General features: G+C 36.1%; 4 protein-coding genes across 9 annotated transcripts; all 4 read left to right on the plus strand.

The window, feature by feature from the left end:
- Positions 1-197: 197 nt before the first annotated feature.
- Positions 198-20,699, plus strand: LOC112182697 (heat shock cognate 70 kDa protein). Of its 3 annotated transcripts, none has more exons than XM_040509039.1 (3): positions 198-362; positions 14,057-14,287; positions 19,228-20,699. In XM_040509039.1, exons 2-3 carry the CDS (start codon positions 14,074-14,076, stop codon positions 20,583-20,585), a joined length of 1,572 nt encoding a protein of 523 aa, XP_040364973.1. In that variant the 5' UTR covers positions 198-362; positions 14,057-14,073; the 3' UTR covers positions 20,586-20,699. The 3 variants fall into 3 exon arrangements, with proteins under 3 accessions (XP_040364973.1, XP_024176982.1, XP_024176981.1); XM_024321214.2 differs by having other exon boundaries at positions 198-361; positions 14,060-14,287; XM_024321213.2 differs by having other exon boundaries at positions 198-361; positions 14,068-14,287.
- On the plus strand, positions 408-4,054 carry LOC112182700. Of its 4 annotated transcripts, none has more exons than XM_024321217.2 (6): positions 408-1,167; positions 1,487-1,571; positions 1,676-1,728; positions 2,665-2,753; positions 3,124-3,196; positions 3,657-4,054. In XM_024321217.2, exons 3-6 carry the CDS (start codon positions 1,716-1,718, stop codon positions 3,989-3,991), a joined length of 510 nt encoding a protein of 169 aa, XP_024176985.1. In that variant the 5' UTR covers positions 408-1,167; positions 1,487-1,571; positions 1,676-1,715; the 3' UTR covers positions 3,992-4,054. The 4 variants fall into 4 exon arrangements, with proteins under 4 accessions (XP_024176985.1, XP_024176987.1, XP_024176986.1 ...); XM_024321219.2 differs by having other exon boundaries at positions 1,487-1,553; XM_024321218.2 differs by lacking the exon at positions 408-1,167 and having other exon boundaries at positions 1,174-1,571.
- On the plus strand, positions 6,305-7,914 carry LOC121050110 (protein FAR1-RELATED SEQUENCE 5-like). Its single transcript, XM_040509046.1, has 2 exons — positions 6,305-6,616; positions 6,766-7,914. Exon 2 carries the CDS (start codon positions 6,766-6,768, stop codon positions 7,666-7,668), a length of 903 nt encoding a protein of 300 aa, XP_040364980.1. The 5' UTR covers positions 6,305-6,616; the 3' UTR covers positions 7,669-7,914.
- LOC112182698 lies at positions 8,043-10,629 on the plus strand. Its single transcript, XM_040507741.1, has 8 exons — positions 8,043-8,651; positions 8,782-9,065; positions 9,189-9,273; positions 9,350-9,421; positions 9,508-9,627; positions 9,702-9,848; positions 9,935-10,114; positions 10,200-10,629. The coding sequence occupies exons 1-8, from the start codon at positions 8,043-8,045 to the stop codon at positions 10,542-10,544; spliced, it is 1,842 nt and encodes a 613-aa protein (XP_040363675.1). The 3' UTR covers positions 10,545-10,629.

Below are 20,699 nucleotides of genomic sequence, written 5' to 3' on the forward strand. Positions count from 1 at the left end.
TTTATGTCTCCTATTCGGAGTGGGAGACACATCTTTTGACTTGGTCAAAAATTTCTTTTGGGCCTTGAATTCGACGGGCGTGAATTATTATTATTATTTTTTTTTTTGTTTGACGGGCGGGAAGTTTTAGCGCCATAAGTAACGACATTGCTTCGTTAGAAAGGTAAAGCTAATCCCCATGAGCATCTCTCTTCTATTCATTCTCTTTAACTTTGAGGAACTTTCCATCTCTTCTTTCCATCCTTCAAGTCTGTCCAGAGAAAGAAAGAAAGAAAAAGCAAAACTCAAAAGCTGTGTACAAACTCACCGACGCTTAATCTCCACAGTCGCCGCCACCTCTGACCACCTCCATACACGATTGGTTGGTATCTTTATAAGTATTTTCATATGTGATTCTGTATTTTCTGCTGGAAAATTCTACAGTACTGGGGTGTATCCCATACTGTTTGTTTGATGAATATTTGTGACCGTCAGATCCACAATATATCCAATGGTCGTGGATATTCGAATCAAGTTAACCTATTTAGCCGGTAACTGGTTCATATGATATGCCTCTCTCTCTCTCTGCGTGACTCTGCCTCCCCACTGCTCATCCAGTCGTCTTCACTCTTCAGCCTCCAGCCCACGGGTTCTCTCTGTGCGGCAAAGACCCTCTCCGTCTCAGCGTGTCTCCTCGATCGTTGAGGCGTCGATGGCCGTTTCTACACTCGATGGTGACGAACTAACGGTGGTAACTCGGCTCTTACTTTTCAATCGATCTGTATCACATGAACATCTCGACTACTTTCTGGGGGGTACCGTAGCCTGTCTCGTCTTTCTTGATGACAATGAACTTAGGAGAGGGGAAAATATAACTGTGGAACTGGCGCGGGCAATCCAAGGATCGAGGATCTCTGTAATTGTCTTCTCGAGGTGGTATGCGGATTCTAGTTGGTGTCTTGAGGAGCTGGTAAAGATCATGGAGTGTAGAAGCACACTGGGGCAAATAGTCTTCCCAGTGTTCTTTGATGTTGATCCTTCAGATGTCAGGAAACAGAGTGGTACTTTTGCAGAGGCACTTGATCAGAAACATAAAGATATAGATGAAGATAAGGTGCAAAGTTGGAAAGCTGCTCTCACAGAAGCTGCAGATTTGTCTGGCTGGAATCTTCAAAACACTTCCGATGGGTAATATTTGCTAATTAATCTTCTTTTACTTATTGCTATTGCGTGTCCACATGATATATCATCTTTTCTTTGTTTGTTGTAGATCAAGTATTAGTTTGTTTAAGCCTTCAGTAAATTACCAAGAAAAGAACAAAATGAGTATTTTACACTTGGAGCTTACCGTTAGGTTTCAGGCCAATGATATTAAAAAAATAAAATAAATAATATGTGATTGTGCCAGTGTGCATTGGTCTTTTCTTCTCCGAGTGTTGCACATACTTTAAACTTGAAGATTCTGATTAATCCTTCACCAAAACTTGATGGTTATTTTGTTGGACAGAAAAAGAAGGTTTCTCTACTAATGGCGGCTGCAACTGTTCTCATTGAAGTAGTCTCACAAATTTTAGGTTAGTCTTGAAATTAAGGTAGTGCTCTTTTTAAATGCTTTGTTTTGTATTTTTCTGCATTTGATTTTGATTGGGTTTGTCTGCTTATATATAAAGTTTTTAATTTACTGCTGCTGCTATAGGTGTGGACTGTGTTGATACTAATTGAGTCTCACTTTCGGCATGTCTGCATCAGGTAACCTTCTCTCTTTCCTCTTTTACGTTTTTGTAATGTTGTTTTTATTCTCTAGGTTGTGCTCATTACTCATTTTGGCTTTTTTCTGTTCTTTGATTTGTTTAAAATATATGTTGTTATCTGATGGTTGAGTTTGCTCTTATTTGTTTTATTTTTTTGGATGTGCCTGAGTTTATGCTATGTTATTCTCTGGCCTTTTATTTATACACACACTGTACACACACATAATTGAATATTCTCCTCTTCAGCCATTCACTTAGCTCATGTCCCTATTCATTACCTAGATATTTTAGTCTTCTTCTGAGTATTGTTGTTGGCACTTATAGCAATTGTAAAGGACCAGCCACTGCAGTTGTTAATATCTCCTGAAATATGAAAACCAAAAGTTTCAATGACTAAGGAGCTGCATTGTAACCTAGCAGACTTAGAGACGCTGAACTATATATGTAATCTGGATGGTGTTTCAAAATTGCAGAAATCACAAAGATTAGCCGATATAATGCAAGTGTGTTTCAAAATAACTCTTTTACTTATTCTCGGCAAATGTTTTGGTCTCCAAAACTTTTAAGTCTCTATAAGTTTAAAATATATCCATTCACTGTTTTATCTATCATTTGTTTCTTATCCTGTGTAGTTGTTTGAATGTTTCTTAAGTTGAATTGTATCATCGCAAAATAGGATAATCCTTTTGTTTTATCAAAGAATAGAGAATCAAGGGATGAATGAAAGATATCTTTTATGAGAGTCGTGAGCAGAAAAGATTTAGTTCCGCCCCATGTCAAATTACGAGAAGACACATGATAGTAATCCGCCTCCGCCGCCCCCCCCCCCCCCCCCCCCCCAAATGTCAAATTTTAGTACATACTTTCTTTTTAGTTTTGTATTTTCATTTTTTTTATGATTACCTAATTATGCAGTGTTTGTTTATCCATTCAGGTCAGGCTGAAGAGATACATGGGGATGAGGGAAGCTCATACCATGATGGAGGGCCTTGGAGGAGATTATGTGCTTTGCCAGCATTTTGGGTAATAGTCATTTTGACTCTTTATGCACAACTCTTTTATTTGTTCTTATCTATATGTATGCCACAAGCTGTACGATGGGGGGCCTTGGATTTGTTCAAGGTTATGGAGAACTAACTTTGGGAGAATGATCTTCTTTTGTCCTGCTTTTTCTTTTGCCACTTGCAATTTTATTGTCTATTAAACCATTGCAATTTCCAGCTTGCACTTTTGGGCTATGTTTCAAAGAAATAAAACATAATTATTTTAACCTCAAAAAATACAACAAAGGTCATTTGATAGGATTTCAAGTTTACTTTACAATGTTTTCAGTTTTAGTCATTTCAAAATTTCATGAATTCATCAGTCTTCTAAATTTGTGCACCTTTGACAGCTTAATTATGGAGCAATCTTTGGGATGAAGTGTTCTGCATTAAGACTTGAAATTAAGACCTTGAACACATCTGGTAAGTTCGTCCATCAGATGGATGAAACTATGTCTATTAATTGCACGCATATATGATTAAGCAAGAGGAGAAAATGTCAAGATCAGTTCAGGGCTGATTTGAAATTGGTCATATACATTGAATTTTTATTTTTTACTCCAAGTACTATGCATTTTAATCTGTTGTGTGCTATTCCAAGAAGCAACTTCTGGATGGGAATCAAGAACAAGAAGATTCGAAGTTACAATCTGTTGTGTGCTATTCCAACTTCTCATATGCATTTTAATCTGTTGTGTGCTATTCCAAAAAAATTTCTCAATTTTTGGAAGATTGTTTACGAAGAATCTGTTTATATTATTGTATTAGTGTTTGTAAATTGTAATGCACAGTATCTTTGTTTTATTGATTGTAATTTTTGGTCTGGTTTTGTTCATTGTTTGCTTCCATTATTGTGATTATACCTTTTCATATGGTTTTTCAGGTTTTGAACAAATATATCTTAGAAGGAAACTAATTCTTGGAGAACCCTTGATGGTCTGTCTCCTATTAAGGTATTTCAGGAGAACACTGTTTGCTGCAGCCAAATCAGAAGTTTCTGGTGTTGCATCTATGGCTCGGACGATGACCCACCCGCTCGAGGAGTTCTTTGAATTAGTAGATAGAAAGCCTGATAAAGAAAAGGCAGTTGTATATGGTACATGCTTTTTGTTTCCGTTGTTTTCTGTTATTAAGTGCATTTATGAATTGGGGGTATTGGATTGTAAACTTTGTGGTGAGGATCAATTGAAGAAATTTAAAGTGCAAAGCAGAGGTTAATTAGTTTTGCTTTTCACGTAGCGTGTGAATGCAAACTTTTTGATGGCTCGCATTTGGATTTAATTGTTCATTAGAAAATAAAAGCATTCAATTATGTTCTTTTGGTCACTAAAAAGAATCTCAATACTATAAGGTTGGTAGTATCTGAAATTACAATTTCAATCTTTTGGTCGCAATATGTGTCAAAGTCTGATTTATGGAATTCGTTGAAGTTGATAGAGTCTAATGTTTTTCGTGATTTCATTTTTTATTTTCAAAAAAGAGAGTTGTGGATGTAAATCTTTTGGGGCATTCGCTTCCCTTTTGTTTTAGTTGGAAATTATGCCCCCTCTTCCTCATCATTTTGAAAGGGAAGGTCCCATATTGTCGCCATAAAAACCAAATGACAACGTATTTTTACGTTCAAACATAAAGAGTAGAAATAACTAGGCTTCTTTTAGGAATGTTCAAACATAAAAAGTTGCATTTAGCATGTAAATGAATGCTATAAAGAGAGGCAGAGCCTTGGAATTATGCTAGAATGCAATATCGTTGTACCAGTCCCAGTAACTGCAAACATAGATACCGATATATGAATAAAATCCGATCACCAGTCCCATTAACTGTAAACATAGATACCAATATATGAATAAAATACGATCATGTAGATGCATAGAAGTAAACTAAACAAAAGAATGTTGATTATATACACAAGCATCTGAATTCATGTTTGTTTTTCTATATATACACGATAAACATGTCAGCTTCATTATACGCATATCGGTCTCAAAAGGAGGGAGAAAATGGGGAAATAGAGTTTATCAAAATTGAGTGTTGGATGTTATCATGATAAGAACAAATGGTTATTATACGCATTTCAGCTATTTTCGTCGTTGTTTGGGTCTTGATCTACTAGGTCAATCTTAAACCCTAAATACCACGAGAAAACTAATATGCACTTAACCGCTCATTTGCAACTTCTTTTTTGGATCTGTCAACTCTGACACTCTCATAGATATGAAGTATATCAACCAATGTAAAAATTTCTTTAGGGAAGTATATGTGTATAAAGGGTTGACCGCTTTTGTTGATGTCAAAATGACAGCGACTCGAGTAAATGTTTTTACATAGTACCTATTAATATGTCATATACAGATAGGTAATATCAAATTTATCGATTTTCAATTTTAGTTTTTTGAACTGCACAAAATCTTTATATGCCTACTAATATTGTCAACTTGTTTATTAGATTTATGAAATAAGTATTGTTTATTAGATATATGAAATAAGTATACATTCCATGAGCAACAGGGTGGAGGAAATAGAATTTATCAAAACTGACTGTCAGATGTTGTCATGATAAGAAGAAAAGGTAATGTTATATGTTTTAGCTATTTTCGTTGTTTGGATCTTGATCTATCCATTCGGTCAACTAGAATGACTTCAATATCATCTACACAAAAAACACAGTTTTTTAGTTAGTCACTAATATACTATGAGGGTGCTTTTCATAGCCATTTTCCATGGGTTCTATCTCTATTATGCATGTACTAAAACTTGAAGTACAAAATCTTCATGATTAGTTATTCTGAACACTAAACTTATATACTAATTAAGTTAATATAATCAGCTATAGAAAAATTAATTTAATAATTTGTCCTTGCAAATATTTTCTATACAATTAATATTTTGGCACCGAATGTGGTGTATTTAGAACAATAACCAACAATTTTGAGGTAACAGATTGAGTTCATTAAAGGTGAAGAAACCACACTATAATTTAGATAAATAACTATGATCAGTTTAATGTAACTTGAAAAATAAATTTAATATTTTTTCAAATTAACTTTTGAGGTAACAATTGAAATGTTTTAAACATGAGACTAGTATTCGAGAGTTTCATTAATCAAGTATTAAGGCAGCTGCTTCATTCAAAAAAAAGGATACGTGGGACTAGTATAAATGCTGTATGATTTTTTTGGTCCATTAACTTTTTTAGGTAACAAATGAAATTTATTAAAAAATGGGACAGAAACCAAGTAAATAAATAATATAATAGCTTTGAACTAAAAACAGATCAAAAATATAAAAGTAAAAAGAAAAAGAGTTTGAGGTGACTCGGATAACGATTGCTATGGATATCCACATGCCCACCTCGGGTTGCTGTCACTTGGTTGGATAGAATAGAGAGAGGGAGGGAGGGAGGGAGAGAGAGAGAACGGGGCTAGTCATTTATCCATATTATTTCAGGTTTGGTTGCCTTTTCTTTGTTTATTATTTGCTCCACACTACTTTGCTTGCAACCATTTAGTTTATAGTGTCATGTCTGCAGCTTTCCAAGTTTTATATACCTTTCCAGCCCTTTTTTTTTTTTGTTACAACTTTCTAGCCTTTGTATACCTTAATTATGTGTGTTTGAACGAAACCCACAGTATATTACCTTTATTAACGGCTCTCACCACACCATACACCTCTTGTCTGCATATTACACATTATAGCCGGCTAAAAACCAAACCCAAAGTTGCCAAAACCTCTAATCCAAAACAGATCTTATAACTAGGAGGCTTAATGGGTTGCCCGCATGGAGTTTTGGGGCATAAGAAGTGGGTGTTGCTTTGAAAGTGTTACCGAGTAAAGAAAGTGAAGGTGACTTGGTCTTTCCTTCACATTTGCTTGGATTTTTTTCAATGATTTTGGAGTTTTATTTATTCATTTTAGATCTTGATTCAAGTTGCTGATAGTTTGTTTTTGTTATGAATAAGTGGTTATATTCATTTTCATGTTATATGTTTTAGATGTCAAGTCAAGTTGCATCAGATGAACATCAACCTGTGATGTCAGATTCTAATTTGCAAGAGCATAGTTTGGAAGCCAAAAATGACATCAATCAATTGGAATATGATGGTATTAGATATGATAAGTTAGCTCCGGAAGACCTTATAGGCTTGATGTTTGAAACTGTAGAGGCAGCAGAGGCATTTTACTATGCTTATGCAAAAGTAGTTGGTTTTGATGTTAGAAAAGATGATAAGAGAACAAGTACAAGGACTGGGAGAGTCACTATCCGCAGATGGGTTTGTTCTGCAGAGGGGGAAAGACTAGAGAAATATGTGAACAACAATAACAGGGTACGTATGCCAAAGAAATTGACAAGGTGTCACTGCCCATGTTTGTTCAAGGTAAGGTACTTGAAAGAGAGGAACTCGTATGTTGTAGTTGATTTCAAAACACATCATTCACATGATCTTGCAAAGTCACACGAGTCTCATTTTCTCAAGTCACATCGGTCTGTCTCAGATTGTCATTTAGCTCTAGCCACATCCATGCGGAGAGTATCCATTAAGACTTGTCATGCATATCATTATATGGCTGACAGATCTGGAGGGTTTGCGAATGTTGGTTTCTTAATGAAAGACTTGTACAATAAATTAGACTCGAATCAACGTGAAATTGTACTTGAAGGAGATGCAAAAGCCGCACTTGCCTATCTGGAAGGAAAAGCAGCTGAAGATAAGAATTTATTTTGCAGATATAGCACAGATGAGAATAATAGGTTGGCTAACTTATTTTGGAGAGACTCAACTTCATTTCTAGATTATTCTTGCTTTGGGGATGTTTTGGTATTTGAATTCATGTATAAGACTAATCATTATGGGATTTGTTCAATCGTTCAATTGAGTTGCATGGTAGGACAATGAGTATTTGTTCTTCAGAATTTCAACATATTATGGGTGTACCAGAAGGAGGAACGAATATAGATTTCATTGCCTCGAGTGATGTCAACTCTGATACGAACATGCGCCGGGATGTTTTTGTTGGAAAATCTGACAGCATATCAATTCCTAACCTATTACAGAGGTTAGATGACACAGCAGATGACAATTTCAGAGTCAGTTTCATTTTATTAGCATTGGGTACCTTACTTTGTCCCACTACATCAACAAGCATCCATCCGAAGTATCTTCTGCCACTGAGAGATCCAAACAAAATAAGATATTTAAATTGGGCAAGTTATTCATTTGATTTTTTGGTGGACAGTGTGTGGTCTTTCAAGCAGAAGAAATCACGGTACATGTGCGGGTGCGTCATTTTTTTACAACTTTATTATTACAATATTATTGCACATGGGAGAGTTCTTATAGATTATTCAAAGCCACCTATTACTGTTTGGGGGGAAAAGGAGTCATCAAAATTAATTAAGTGGATCTCGAAAAAAGGAGGGTATGAAAGTCTTGATATTAATCTAGTTCCCAAATTTGATGTCGTGAAGAGATGTGAGCATGAAGTGGGAGATGCATCTGGTTTGAAAAATGATATAGAATCTTTGAAGAATGTTGTTTGTAATATTGAGAAATCAGTTGATGAGCTGAAAGGTATTGTTTGTACCATTCTTCCAAATGCTGTAGAAGAGGTGAAATGTGTTTTTAGAAGTAACACGTTAACAAAACAGTTGGAAGATCTAAAACAAGAATTTTTGAAAGCCACAAATGAACTAAAAGAGGGTGGGAAGCAGCTTAAAGAGAAAGTGGTACAAAGTGATCATACCAATGATGTCAATGCAAAGGATGATGTACATGATGTTCAACAGAATACACACATATTTGAGTCACCATATGTGAAGGAAGATTTAGTTGCTTCTTCAAGTCATCTATCGAGCTACGTTGAGTTACCAAATATCAAGGTATGTTTTAAAGTTTTAGACATGCATGATATTTGAATTATTCTTGTTTCTAGTTATATTTGTGTAATTTTTAATTTATAATGAAGTGATTTTATTCTAAGTCATAGCTACGTTGCATATTTTCTCGTAGGCCAATGCTAGGGAACTTAGCAATAAAAAGAATGAGGTCTCATCAAATGATATTAGTCCCAAGAATCTTCGACGCACTGTTGAAAGAAGGCCTGGCCACCAAATCTCAAGTCCATTTGTACAGTTGGAAATGATGGGAAATAAAATAGATCTTATAACTGCAAAATTTATGGAGGATAAGCCAAGAAAACTGCAAGATATTGGTCCTTTCACAGGGTGTCGTGATCTTTATGATGACGACGTATATTTGATTGCATTTGTATTTTTGGAGACGGAAGATGTGGAGTAAGTCTCTTTCATCTCAACATATACATGATGAAAGATGAACACTATTTATATCAATCTATCAAGTAATCTAAAATTGTTATATATATATATATATATATATATATTGTTTTCGTGTTCCAGTTTCAGAATTTTTCAAACTGATTATGAACATCTTGACCGTTTAGCAATGAAATGCCTAGAGCCGGGGGGACTTGTTACATCTGAGGTATGGGACACCTGATTTTGGACCTCAACACTATGGAAATTTAATTTGTTAACTCTCACAGTTGTTTTCTACACAGGTTATAAATGCAGCAGTTAGTCTTCTCAGGGATCCAGAGTCATCTACTTGGTATTACACTACATTTTTTTCGGTATGAATCTATGTTTTCTGATTGCTTTGAAATGTATATGCAATATATTATAGATGGAGTATATTGAGGTTGGTATGTTAATACAGGGTAGAGCAATTGAGGCTGCCAAGAAAGGAGGTGATGATTGGCTGGAATTTGTTGCCACAGCACCAAAAAGGTTTGCTGCAATATTACAATATAGAAAAGGCCTTAAGAATGGAGAAAAGGTATTATACAATGAGTGCTTTAATAGATCAGTCCTAAAATAATTGCTCACTATATTAACACGTCCTCTTTATAGATATTCATCCCCATGCTGGATCCAGATACTACCCCACGTCACTGGTTCTTCATTGTGATTAAAATAGCGACAACAGATGTAGAAATATGGGACACCTGCCCGAGCCCTGCACGCAAAATGGCTCGAAATGATCTTGTTTATTATGTGGTAATTTTAAAGAGTGAAATCATTATTTCCATTATAGTTGGACTGTATTGCACATCACACTTATCTTATTGTTGTTTGAAATGCAGCTTTTGGCATTGGACACAATATTTGACACTGAAATCCAAAGCTGTTTCAAGAAAGGATGGTCGTTTTGTTCATTCACAGTTAGGAATGTAGATGACATTGAGTTTCAACAAAATGACTTCGATTGTGGCATTTTCATGCTTAGATACATAATAAATTATGATAATCCGTTGAAAGATGAGGTAGGGTAATTCAATTTTAATTGCATCTGAATTCATGTTTGTTTTTCTATATAATAACTTTTTGTCTAATAATTGTTTAATGCAGTTGGATTCGGTAAATCGTCGTGTGCAACTTGCCCTATGGATGTTGAAGCACCCGAAGAACCAAGCATGGCTGAAAATAAATGAGGCTTTAGATAATGAAAACAAAAATGATGGTGCCCAGAAAAAGATAAAGACAATTGAAGACATTGATGAAGCTATTGGAAATAGTGTTGATGACAATTATGAAAAGAGGTGTTCAAAAGTCGTACAGAAAAAATCATCAACAGTTCAAGCAAGGGGTCATGAAAAGAGGTGTTCAAAGGTCTTACAGAAAAAATCCTCAACAGTTCAAGCAAGGGGTCGTGGTCGCCCTCTTGGTGCAAAAAATAGAAATTCTCGAAAATAAGTCTACACATGACAAATTAGTTTTTGGATCTAAATTAGTCTTTCTTAAAACTTTATATTAGTTTATTATTTTTTTCATATATTAGTTTTTGGAGCTATATAAATACTTTATGCCAAACTACATTGTCGCACGAATAATTATGCATTTAGTCTACATTTGTGTCATTAGAAATTGCAGTTGGGGTGATGGCTTAAAATAAAATGATATTCATAGCAATTGGGCTAATGGGGTTAGAATGAGAAGACAGAGTTGTGTTTTGTGCAACTGATAAAAGAACCAAAACAAAAGTGCTCATAGTTTATAGAGTGCTTAAATAAATATAAGCCATTAGTATTGTTGTGTTTTGTGCAAGTGATAAAAGAACCAAAACAAAAGTGCTCATAGTTTATAGAGTGCTTAAATAAATATAAGCCATTAGTATTGTTTAGTGGCTGCACATGTTAGAAGTGTTATCGTCTAAGAGTTAATAGTTATGTTTACTCATAGTTTAATTTCCACAGCACCAAACCAAACCTTTAACTATAATTTAATTTCTGCCAAACTCACCCGAATCTGCAACTTAACTCCAGAATAGGACAATTATACATATACCAACATGCAGTTCAATGGAATCTCAAAACCATACAAAGCCTTCAACATTCAATTAAGGTATCGACAATACTTTACTTCTACCATTATCCAAGTAAGGTCTAGCTCACCAGGATATCCAAGTAAGGTCTAGCACACCTGGATATCCAAGTAAGGTCTAGCTCACCAGGATATCCAAGTAACTTCTGGGAAGCAAGTCCCCCCTCTAACTACACTATTCTTGTTCAAGTCTGCCTTGATACCAGACCCTACCTTAGTTTCAATTAAACTCAACTACGAATTAAATCCAAACCAAGAATGCTTCTTACCTCAATTTGGTCAGTTGCCGTCAACAACTTTCACCCAAAATCCTTATTCTTCAATTTATGTACTGCACAATCCCACCTTTCAACTGGCAAAGGCTTTTGATCAACCTCCAGCACCAATTCTCTACTCTTCCTCAATTCCAAACCTTGGTTTAAGATGAAATATTAAATAGAGCATGTGTCCTCATTCATGTAATAAAGTTCTTGAATATGTAATTGAGCTATATCTTGTGTAATGTTCCGTATTTAGAAAATAGTTACATTTCTGACATCGATTATTACGAATGTAAAGACAAATTATCAAAAATATTGAAATAAATTTTACAAAATTGAAGACAATGGGGTTGTACCTTGTGTAATCTTCCTCATTGAGAAAATAATTACATCTATGATAACGCTTATTACAAATATAAGGATAAATGATTAAAAATTTGTAATAACTGTCCTGTTTGTAGTAATTACAAGGTCTACAACAATATTTACCAATTTATGAACCATTTTACAAAATTGACGACAAATGTGTTGTATAGGTGGTAAATCTTCATATTTCATACCAAATAGTGCAAGTGTCCTCATTCACGTAATATGGTTCTCGAATGTGTAACTGAGTAGTATTTTGTGTAATGTTGTGTATTGAGAAAATAGTTACATCTCTTGGATCGATTATTATGAATGTAAGGACAAATACTCAAAATATTGTAATAAATGTCCTATTTTTAGTAATTACAAGGTCTAATACAATATTTACTAGTTTATGAACTATTTTACAAAATTGAAGACAAATGTGTTCTCCAAATGGTAATTCTTAATATTAATACCAAAATGTGTCCTCAATTACATAATTTACTTCTCAGTGGTATAATTAGGGTTGTACCTTGTGTAATCTTCCTCATTGAGAAAATAATTACATCTCTGACAACGATTATTACGAATATAAGGACAAATGATTAATATTTTGTAATAATTGTCCTATTTGTGGTAATTACAAGGTCTAAGACAATATCTACCAATTTATGAACCATTTTACAAAATTGACGACAAATGTGTTGTACGATTGGTAAGTCTTCATATTTTAGATTAAATAAATCATATGTCCTCATTCACGTAATATAGTTCTCGATTGTGTAATTGGTCCGTACCTTGTGTAATTTTCGTCATTGATAAAATAATTACATCTCTGACAACGCTTATTACGAATATAAGGACAAATTATCAAAAGTATTGTAATAAATGTCCTCTTTGTGGTAATTACAAGGTCTAGGACAATATCTACCAATTTATGAACCATTTTACAAAATTGACGACAAATGTGTTGTACGATTGGTAAGTCTTCATATTTTAGATTAAATAAATCATATGTCCTCATTCACGTAATATAGTTCTCGATTGTGTAATTGGTCCGTACCTTGTGTAATTTTCGTCATTGATAAAATAATTACATCTCTGACAACGCTTATTACGAATATAAGGACAAATTATCAAAAGTATTGTAATAATTGTCCTATTTGTGGTAATTACAAGGTCTAAGACAATATCTACCAATTTATGAACCATTTTACAAAATTGACGACAAATGTGTTGTACGATTGGTAAGTCTTCATATTTTAGATTAAATAAATCATATGTCCTCATTCACGTAATATAGTTCTCGATTGTGTAATTGGTCCGTACCTTGTGTAATTTTCGTCATTGATAAAATAATTACATCTCTGACAACGCTTATTACGAATATAAGGACAAATTATCAAAAGTATTGTAATAAATGTCCTCTTTGTTGTAATTACAAGGTCTAGGACAACATCTACCAAGTTATGAACCATTTTACAAAATTGACGACAAATGTGTTGTACGATTGGTAAATCTTCATATTTTAGTCTAAATAAATCATATGTCCTCATTCACGTAATATAATTCTCGATTGTGTAATTGGGTGGTACCTTGTGTAATTTTCGTCATTGAGAAAATAATTACATCTCTGACAACGCTTATTACGAATATAAGGACAAATTATCAAAAGTATTGTAATAAATGTCCTCTTTGTGGTAATTACAAGGTCTAGGACAACATCTACCAATTTATGAATCATTTTACAAAATTGACTACAAATGTGTTGTACAATTGGTAAATCTTCATATTTCATACCAAATAGAGCGTGTGTCCTCATTCACGTAATATAGTTCTCGATTGTGTAATTGGGTGGTACTTTCTGTAATTTTTGTCATTGAGAAAATAATTACATCTCTGACAACGCTTATTACGAATATAAGGACAAATTATCAAAGGCTTTGTAATAAATGTCCTCTTTGTGGTAATTACAAGGTATAGGACAATATTTACATGTACATAGACAATATTACAAATTGATGACAAATGTGTTGTTAAATTGGTATAATTTTTTTATTTTATTTTCCATGTGTCAAAATTTTATTGGGTAACCTGATGACCTATTCATCAGGTTACTATCATATTTAATTGTTATATATTAAAAAAATAAAAAATAGAGGTATCCCATACTGGGGGGTACTCTAGCTTGTCTCTTTTCTGCTTTCATCCCCAAATTTTTCCAAAACCCAAGGATAAAGCATTCTCTGACATCATTCACCTTCCTTATTCTTATCTGAGTTTTTAAGCTGAGAATGGCTTCAGGAGAAGAAGGTCATGCAATTGGTATTGATCTAGGGACAACGTACTCGTGTGTGGCGGTATGGCAGTATGATCATGTAGAAGTCATAGTGAATGATCAGGGCAACAGGACTACTCCATCTCAAGTGGCCTTCACTGATACTGAAACGTTTGCAGGTGATGCAGCACTCAACCAGATCATCAGAAACCCTACAAACTCCATCTTTGGTAAGGTTATCTTCCCATATATACATTTATAAAAATGTTCGTTTCCTCAGATTAAATGTATATAACCTTTGATGCAGTGATTGAGTGATCTTTTTTCATTTCATTCTCTCTCTTCCTGTAGAATCGCTGTAAATCTGTATGTAATTAGGATTTTATTTAATTAGGATATCCTGTAATTATGGAAAGATTGTTTCCTATTAGAGTTAGACTACTCCTTTGTACTTGTATATATACCCTCATTGTGGGATGAATAGAATTATTGAATTAACCCTGAATTGAAGTATTCTTTTCTACTTGGTATCAGAGCAGGTTCAATCCTTTGAACTTGCCTGCATCCTTTGAATCCTAAATCCTGAATCCTGAATCCTGAATCCTGAATCCCAAAGCACACCACAAACCGCTGCGTACCACCACCATTAAAATCAAGCCATCCCTGAATTTTTTTGAAACCTTAAAAAAAACAAACCTGAAAAAAATAAACAAACCCCAAATCCCTCAATGGCCGTTCAACGCCGACCAGGTCCTCCTCCAGGCTTCTCAGGTCCTTCTCCACACCGTCCTCTAGGTAAACTAAATCCATATGCAAACAAAAGGTGCATTATCTGTGGGGAATTAGGTCATAGCAAGGAGCGGTGCTATGAAGTGATTGGTTACCCTGATTGGTGGGACTTCACCAAGAAACCGCGAAAGAATCTGGGCAAGGCCGCTATTGCTACTACAGAGGAAGAGCATCTCGACAATGCCTCCGCTAATGTAGCGCAGTCAGGTATGAAGGGTAAGACTACTTTGAATAATACATGGATAATTGATACAGGTGCATCTGATCATATGACCAATGACCCAAGTCTTGTGAAAAACTTTAGACGTTCCCCTCAAGACATTGTCTCTACTGCTGATGGTACTCCAACTCAGGTCACCGGAGAAGGTTCTATTGCTTTATCTGATACCTTAAGTCTTGAATCTGTCTTAGTTGTTCCATCACTAGCTTATAATCTCCTGTCTGTTGGTCAAGTTATTTTAGCTCTTGCATGTATTGTGACCTTCTATCCGTCTTTCTGTGTGTTTCAAGACATTCTGACTCGACGGATTCTTGGTTATGGTGTTAGAAGGGGGAAATTATACTATCTGGATCTGACAGAGACTGGACAGAAACAGAAGCATCTTTTGGGACAGGCTAATCATATCAACGGGGTAGAGAATGCGAAGGAAGCTGTATGGTTATGGCATCGCCGTTTAGGTCATCTATCATTTCGTTATCTTAAGAAGCTGCAACCTCAATTGTTTTCAGTTGTTAGTGATTTGGATTTCCACTGTGACATCTGCGAACTGGCCAAGAGTCACCGTATTTCATATTCACCAAGTCTTAATAAAAGTCTTGTTCCTTTTATGAAGATTCACTCCGATGTCTGGGGTCCTGCGAAAATTCCTTCTCTTTCTGGAGCTCGGTATTTTGTAACGTTTATTGATGATTGCACTCGCATGACATGGGTGTCAATACTGAAGAATAAGAGTGATGTATTTGGAATGTTTACCGAATTTCACAAAATGGTGGCAACTCAGTATCAACAATCCATCAGAGTGTTTCAGTCTGACAATGGTGGAGAGTTTGTGAATGGCCCAATGATTGAGTTTTGCCGGTCACATGGAATTCGTCATCAAACCTCCAATTCTTATACTCCTCAACAGAATGGTTTAGCAGAACGGAAGAACAGGCAGTTGATGGAAGTTGTTCGTGCTTCCTTGTTTGGTATGAATGTACCTCGATCCTATTGGGGAGAAGCAGTAAAATCAGCAGCATATCTTATCAACCGTACTCCTTCACGTGTGATTGAGTTTCAGAATCCTCATCAGAAGCTTCATACACTTTTGACCATCCCTTCTATGCCTAATTTGGAGCCCCGGGTGTTTGGGTGCACAGCCTATGTTCATATTCCCAAGCCTCAACGCAGCAAGCTTGATCCCCGTGCCCGTAAGTGTATCTTTGTTGGTTATGCTGACTTCCAGAAGGGTTATCGATGTTATGATCCTCTTACTGGCACTATACATGTCTCTCTTGATGTTGCTTTTCGTGAATCCGAGCCTTACTACTCATGGGGAGCTTCTCAGTCTTCCCTTCAGGGGGAGAGAGGTTGTGAAGGGAATCCTCGTTCTCGTTCTATTATTGATTTTGATGTCTTTGAAGACTTGGAAAATTTGGAGGATAGATTTGAAGGTAGAAATTCCGAAACAGAAAACGTGACTGCCGAACAGAATGACGTAACTGCCGAACAGAATGACGTGACTGCCGAACAGAATGCAACTGCCGAACAGAATGACGTGACTGCCGAACAGAGTGTTGTGAATTCAGAGACAGAAGAGACAATTTTTTTGGATAGTTTGAATCAAAATCAAGACATATCTGAAGCTCACACACAAGTTATTTCCCCTTCTGCATCACCAACTGAAGATCCCGGTCAGAATGAACCACCTCAGGTACCCCTAAATTGTAATGAGTCTTCTGGGTTAGAAAGTGTCGAACCTAGGAAATCACAAAGGGTTACCAAGGGAATTCCTAAGAAACAATATGAACCAGATATCAAAGCCAAAGCTAAATACCCTATAGCTAATTTTATGTCTAACCATAGGATTTCTGGGTCACATGCACTTGTTGTTGATCAATTATCTACTGTATCTACTCCTAGTAACGTGCAGGATGCATTGGCGGATCCAAAATGGACGAAGGCGATGAATGAAGAATTGGAAGCTCTTCAAAAGAATGCAACATGGGAGCTAGTACCTATGCCGGTTGGAAAGAAGACTGTAGGATGTCGTTGGGTATTTACTGTGAAGCTTAATGCAGATGGAACTATTAATAGATACAAGGCGAGGTTGGTTGCCAAAGGATATACACAACGCTATGGGATTGATTATGAGGAGACTTTTGCACCTGTGGCAAAGATCAATACTGTCCGGATTCTAATCTCACTTGCAGCAAACAAAGATTGGCCCTTGCACCAGTTTGATGTGAAGAATGCGTTTCTTAATGGGAATTTGGAGGAAGAAGTGTACATGGATATGCCCCCAGGTGTTAAGAATTACCCAAGTGATGTTGGCAAGGTGTGTAAATTGAAGAAGTCTTTGTATGGCCTAAAGCAGTCTCCAAGAGCTTGGTTTGGAAGATTTTCAAAGTCCATGAAAGCCTTTGGATATAGACAGAGCAATTCTGACCATACCTTGTTCATCAAGCGCAAGAATGGTAAGATTACAGCTCTTATTGTGTATGTTGATGACATGATTGTTACAGGAGATGATCCGAAGGAGATAAATGAATTGCAAAAGTATTTGTCAAAGGAGTTTGAAATGAAGGATCTGGGACAACTAAAGTATTTTTTGGGTATTGAAGTTGCAAGGTCTAAGAAGGGGATTTCACTTTCACAGAGGAAATATGTTCTTGATTTACTTGCTGAAACGGGGATGCTGGACTGCCGACCCATCGAGACACCCATTGAGATGAATCACGGACTTGCTATCTATCCTGATCAAGTGCCAACTGATAAAGGGAGGTATCAACGTCTTGTAGGAAGGTTGATTTATCTTTCACATACTAGACCTGATATTGCTTATGCTGTGAGTGTTGTTAGTCAATTTATGCATTGTCCTAGTGAAGAGCATATGGATGCAGTCTTTCGTATTTTGAGGTACTTGAAGAGGGCGCCAGGTAAAGGGTTACTGTTTCAGAAAAAAGATGAATTGGAAGTTGTTGGGTACACAGATGCAGATTGGGCTGGTGATAAAACTGACAGACGTTCTACATCTGGATACTTCACTTTTGTTGGAGGGAACCTTGTCACTTGGCGTAGCAAAAAGCAGAAAGTTGTTGCCAGATCAAGTGCAGAAGCTGAGTTCCGAGGTATGGCACACGGAGTCTGTGAAATGTTGTGGATTCGTAATGTCTTGAAAGACCTGGGATACAAGCTTAAAAAGCCTATGGATTTGCATTGTGATAATACAGCTGCCATTGAGATTGCACATAATCCAGTTCAGCATGATAGAACAAAGCATGTGGAGGTTGACCGTCATTTTATTAAAGAAAATCTTGACAGAAAGGTTATTCGCTTTCCATTTGTAAACTCAGAGGAGCAATTAGCTGATGTTCTTACTAAAGGAGTGTCCAGGAAGGTATTTGACAGCTCAGTTGACAAGTTGGGCATGATAGATATCTATGCACCAACTTGAGGGGGAGTGTAGAATCGCTGTAAATCTGTATGTAATTAGGATTTTATTTAATTAGGATATCCTGTAATTATGGAAAGATTGTTTCCTATTAGAGTTAGACTACTCCTTTGTACTTGTATATATACCCTCATTGTGGGATGAATAGAATTATTGAATTAACCCTGAATTGAAGTATTCTTTTCTACTCTTCCTATTGTTTTTGACTTTTTCCTGTCACTCTGGTTAGCTGAGCATTGCATTTTCAGTATCCCATGTTCTGAATGAGGTTGACTCAATATGCTTATCCTGATATTTTTCCTACCAAATGGAGCTTAGAGCTTAAGGTTACTTTGCAGTGAGACTACACTAACATAGCATTGTTAGAAGAACACTGTTACCAAATTTGCAAACAAATTTTATCGTACTCTGTTCCTAGTTTTGATGTTCTAATTTTTTATCTTATCTTTGTTTTATTTCTTTCTGCTACATCAAACATTTTGTTTACTTTACGTAACCCATGCCATGTTTGAATGAGGTTGACTCCATGTTGTGTTTCTTCTTATGGTTCATGTTTCTACATATATAAGAAGTGGTGGGACTACAGAAACATTAAATGGTTTTAGTTAATTTTGTTAGTAAAGAAGAAAGTTGTCACCAATTTCATAGATTTTTGTTTTAGCCTGTTGCCTTTGCAAAATCCAAGTTGTTTGGAGGGGTTCTGATTCTATTTCTCTCACCAATTTCAGATGCAAAGCGTTTAATTGGTAGGAGATTCAGTGATGCTTCTGTTCAAAGTGATATAAAGCTCTGGCCATTCAAGGTCATTGAAGGTCCTGATGATAAGCCTATGATTGTGGTTACCCACATGGGCCAAAAGAAACAGTATTCTGCCGAAGATATCTCATCCATGGTCCTCTCAAAGATGCGGGAGATTGCTGAGGCCTACCTCGGTTCAACTGTTAAAAATGCAGTTATCACAGTCCCTGCTTACTTCAGTGACTCACAGCGGAATGCTACCAAAAGTGCTGCCATCACAGCTGGCCTGAAGGTGATGCTCATGATCAATGAACCAACTGCTGCAGCCATCGCTTATGGCCTTGACAAGAAGGCCAGTTGGTATAGAAAGAGAACCGTGATGATGTTTGATTTTGGTGGTGGTACCTTAGATGTGTCATTACTTACCATTAGTGGTGGTATCTTTCAAGTAAATGCCACAGCTGGAGACAGTCACCTTGGCGGTGAAGACATTGATAGCCAAATGGTGAAGCATTGTGTTGAGCATTTCAAAAGGAAGCACAATTTGGATATTGATGGAAACCCGAAAGCTCTTGGGAGGCTGAAAAGTGCTTGTGAGAAGGCAAAGAGGCGACTTTCATTCTCATCTTCAACTGACGTTGAAATTGACTGTTTGTATCAGAATACTGATTTCTATATAACCTTGACCCGTGCCAAGTTTGAAGAAATCAACAAGGATTTCTTCAACCGGTGTATGGTGCCTGTAGAGAAATGTTTGAAGGATGCTAAAATGGACAAAGGAAGTGTTGATGATGTTGTTCTTGTTGGTGGCTCCTCTAGAATTCCCAAGGTTCAAAAACTATTGCAAAATGTATTTGAGGGTAAGGAGTTGTGCAAAGGCATTAATCCTGATGAAGCTATTGCACAAGGTGCTGCTATTCAAGCTGCAGTTTTGAGTGGGAATGGAAATGGGAAGCTTCAAGACTTTAGTCTTTTGGATGTCACACCTTTCTCACTTGGGATTGAGACTGGGCGAGAACGTGACATGACAGTTGTGATTCCAAGAAACTCCAGCATTCCCATCAAGAAGAACTATACTGTAACTACTCGCCATGATAACCAAGCTGTTGTAAAGTTTGCTGTTTATGAGGGTGAGAGTATAACAACTGTGAATAATTACTTTCTGGGTGACTTTAGGCTCCAAGATATTCCTCCAGCTCCCAAGGGTGTTCCTAAGTTCAACATCTGCTTTGACATTGATGCAAGTGGCATTCTGAATGTATCTGCTGAGGACATGTTGACAGGCCAAAAGAAAGGGATTACCTTTTCAAATGACAGAAACTCAGATGGAATTGAGAGGGTTATGTAATAATCAGTATTAGTTATCCCATGCTTGAAATAGAAGGTCAAGACTAAAATCAGTGGTGAAAACTTTGTAGTTTTCTTGGTTTATGATCATAATGATTCTGATTAACGTTGATGT

This window comes from Rosa chinensis, chromosome 1 (genome assembly GCF_002994745.2).
Source record: "Rosa chinensis cultivar Old Blush chromosome 1, RchiOBHm-V2, whole genome shotgun sequence".
Taxonomy (NCBI): Eukaryota; Viridiplantae; Streptophyta; class Magnoliopsida; order Rosales; family Rosaceae; genus Rosa; species Rosa chinensis.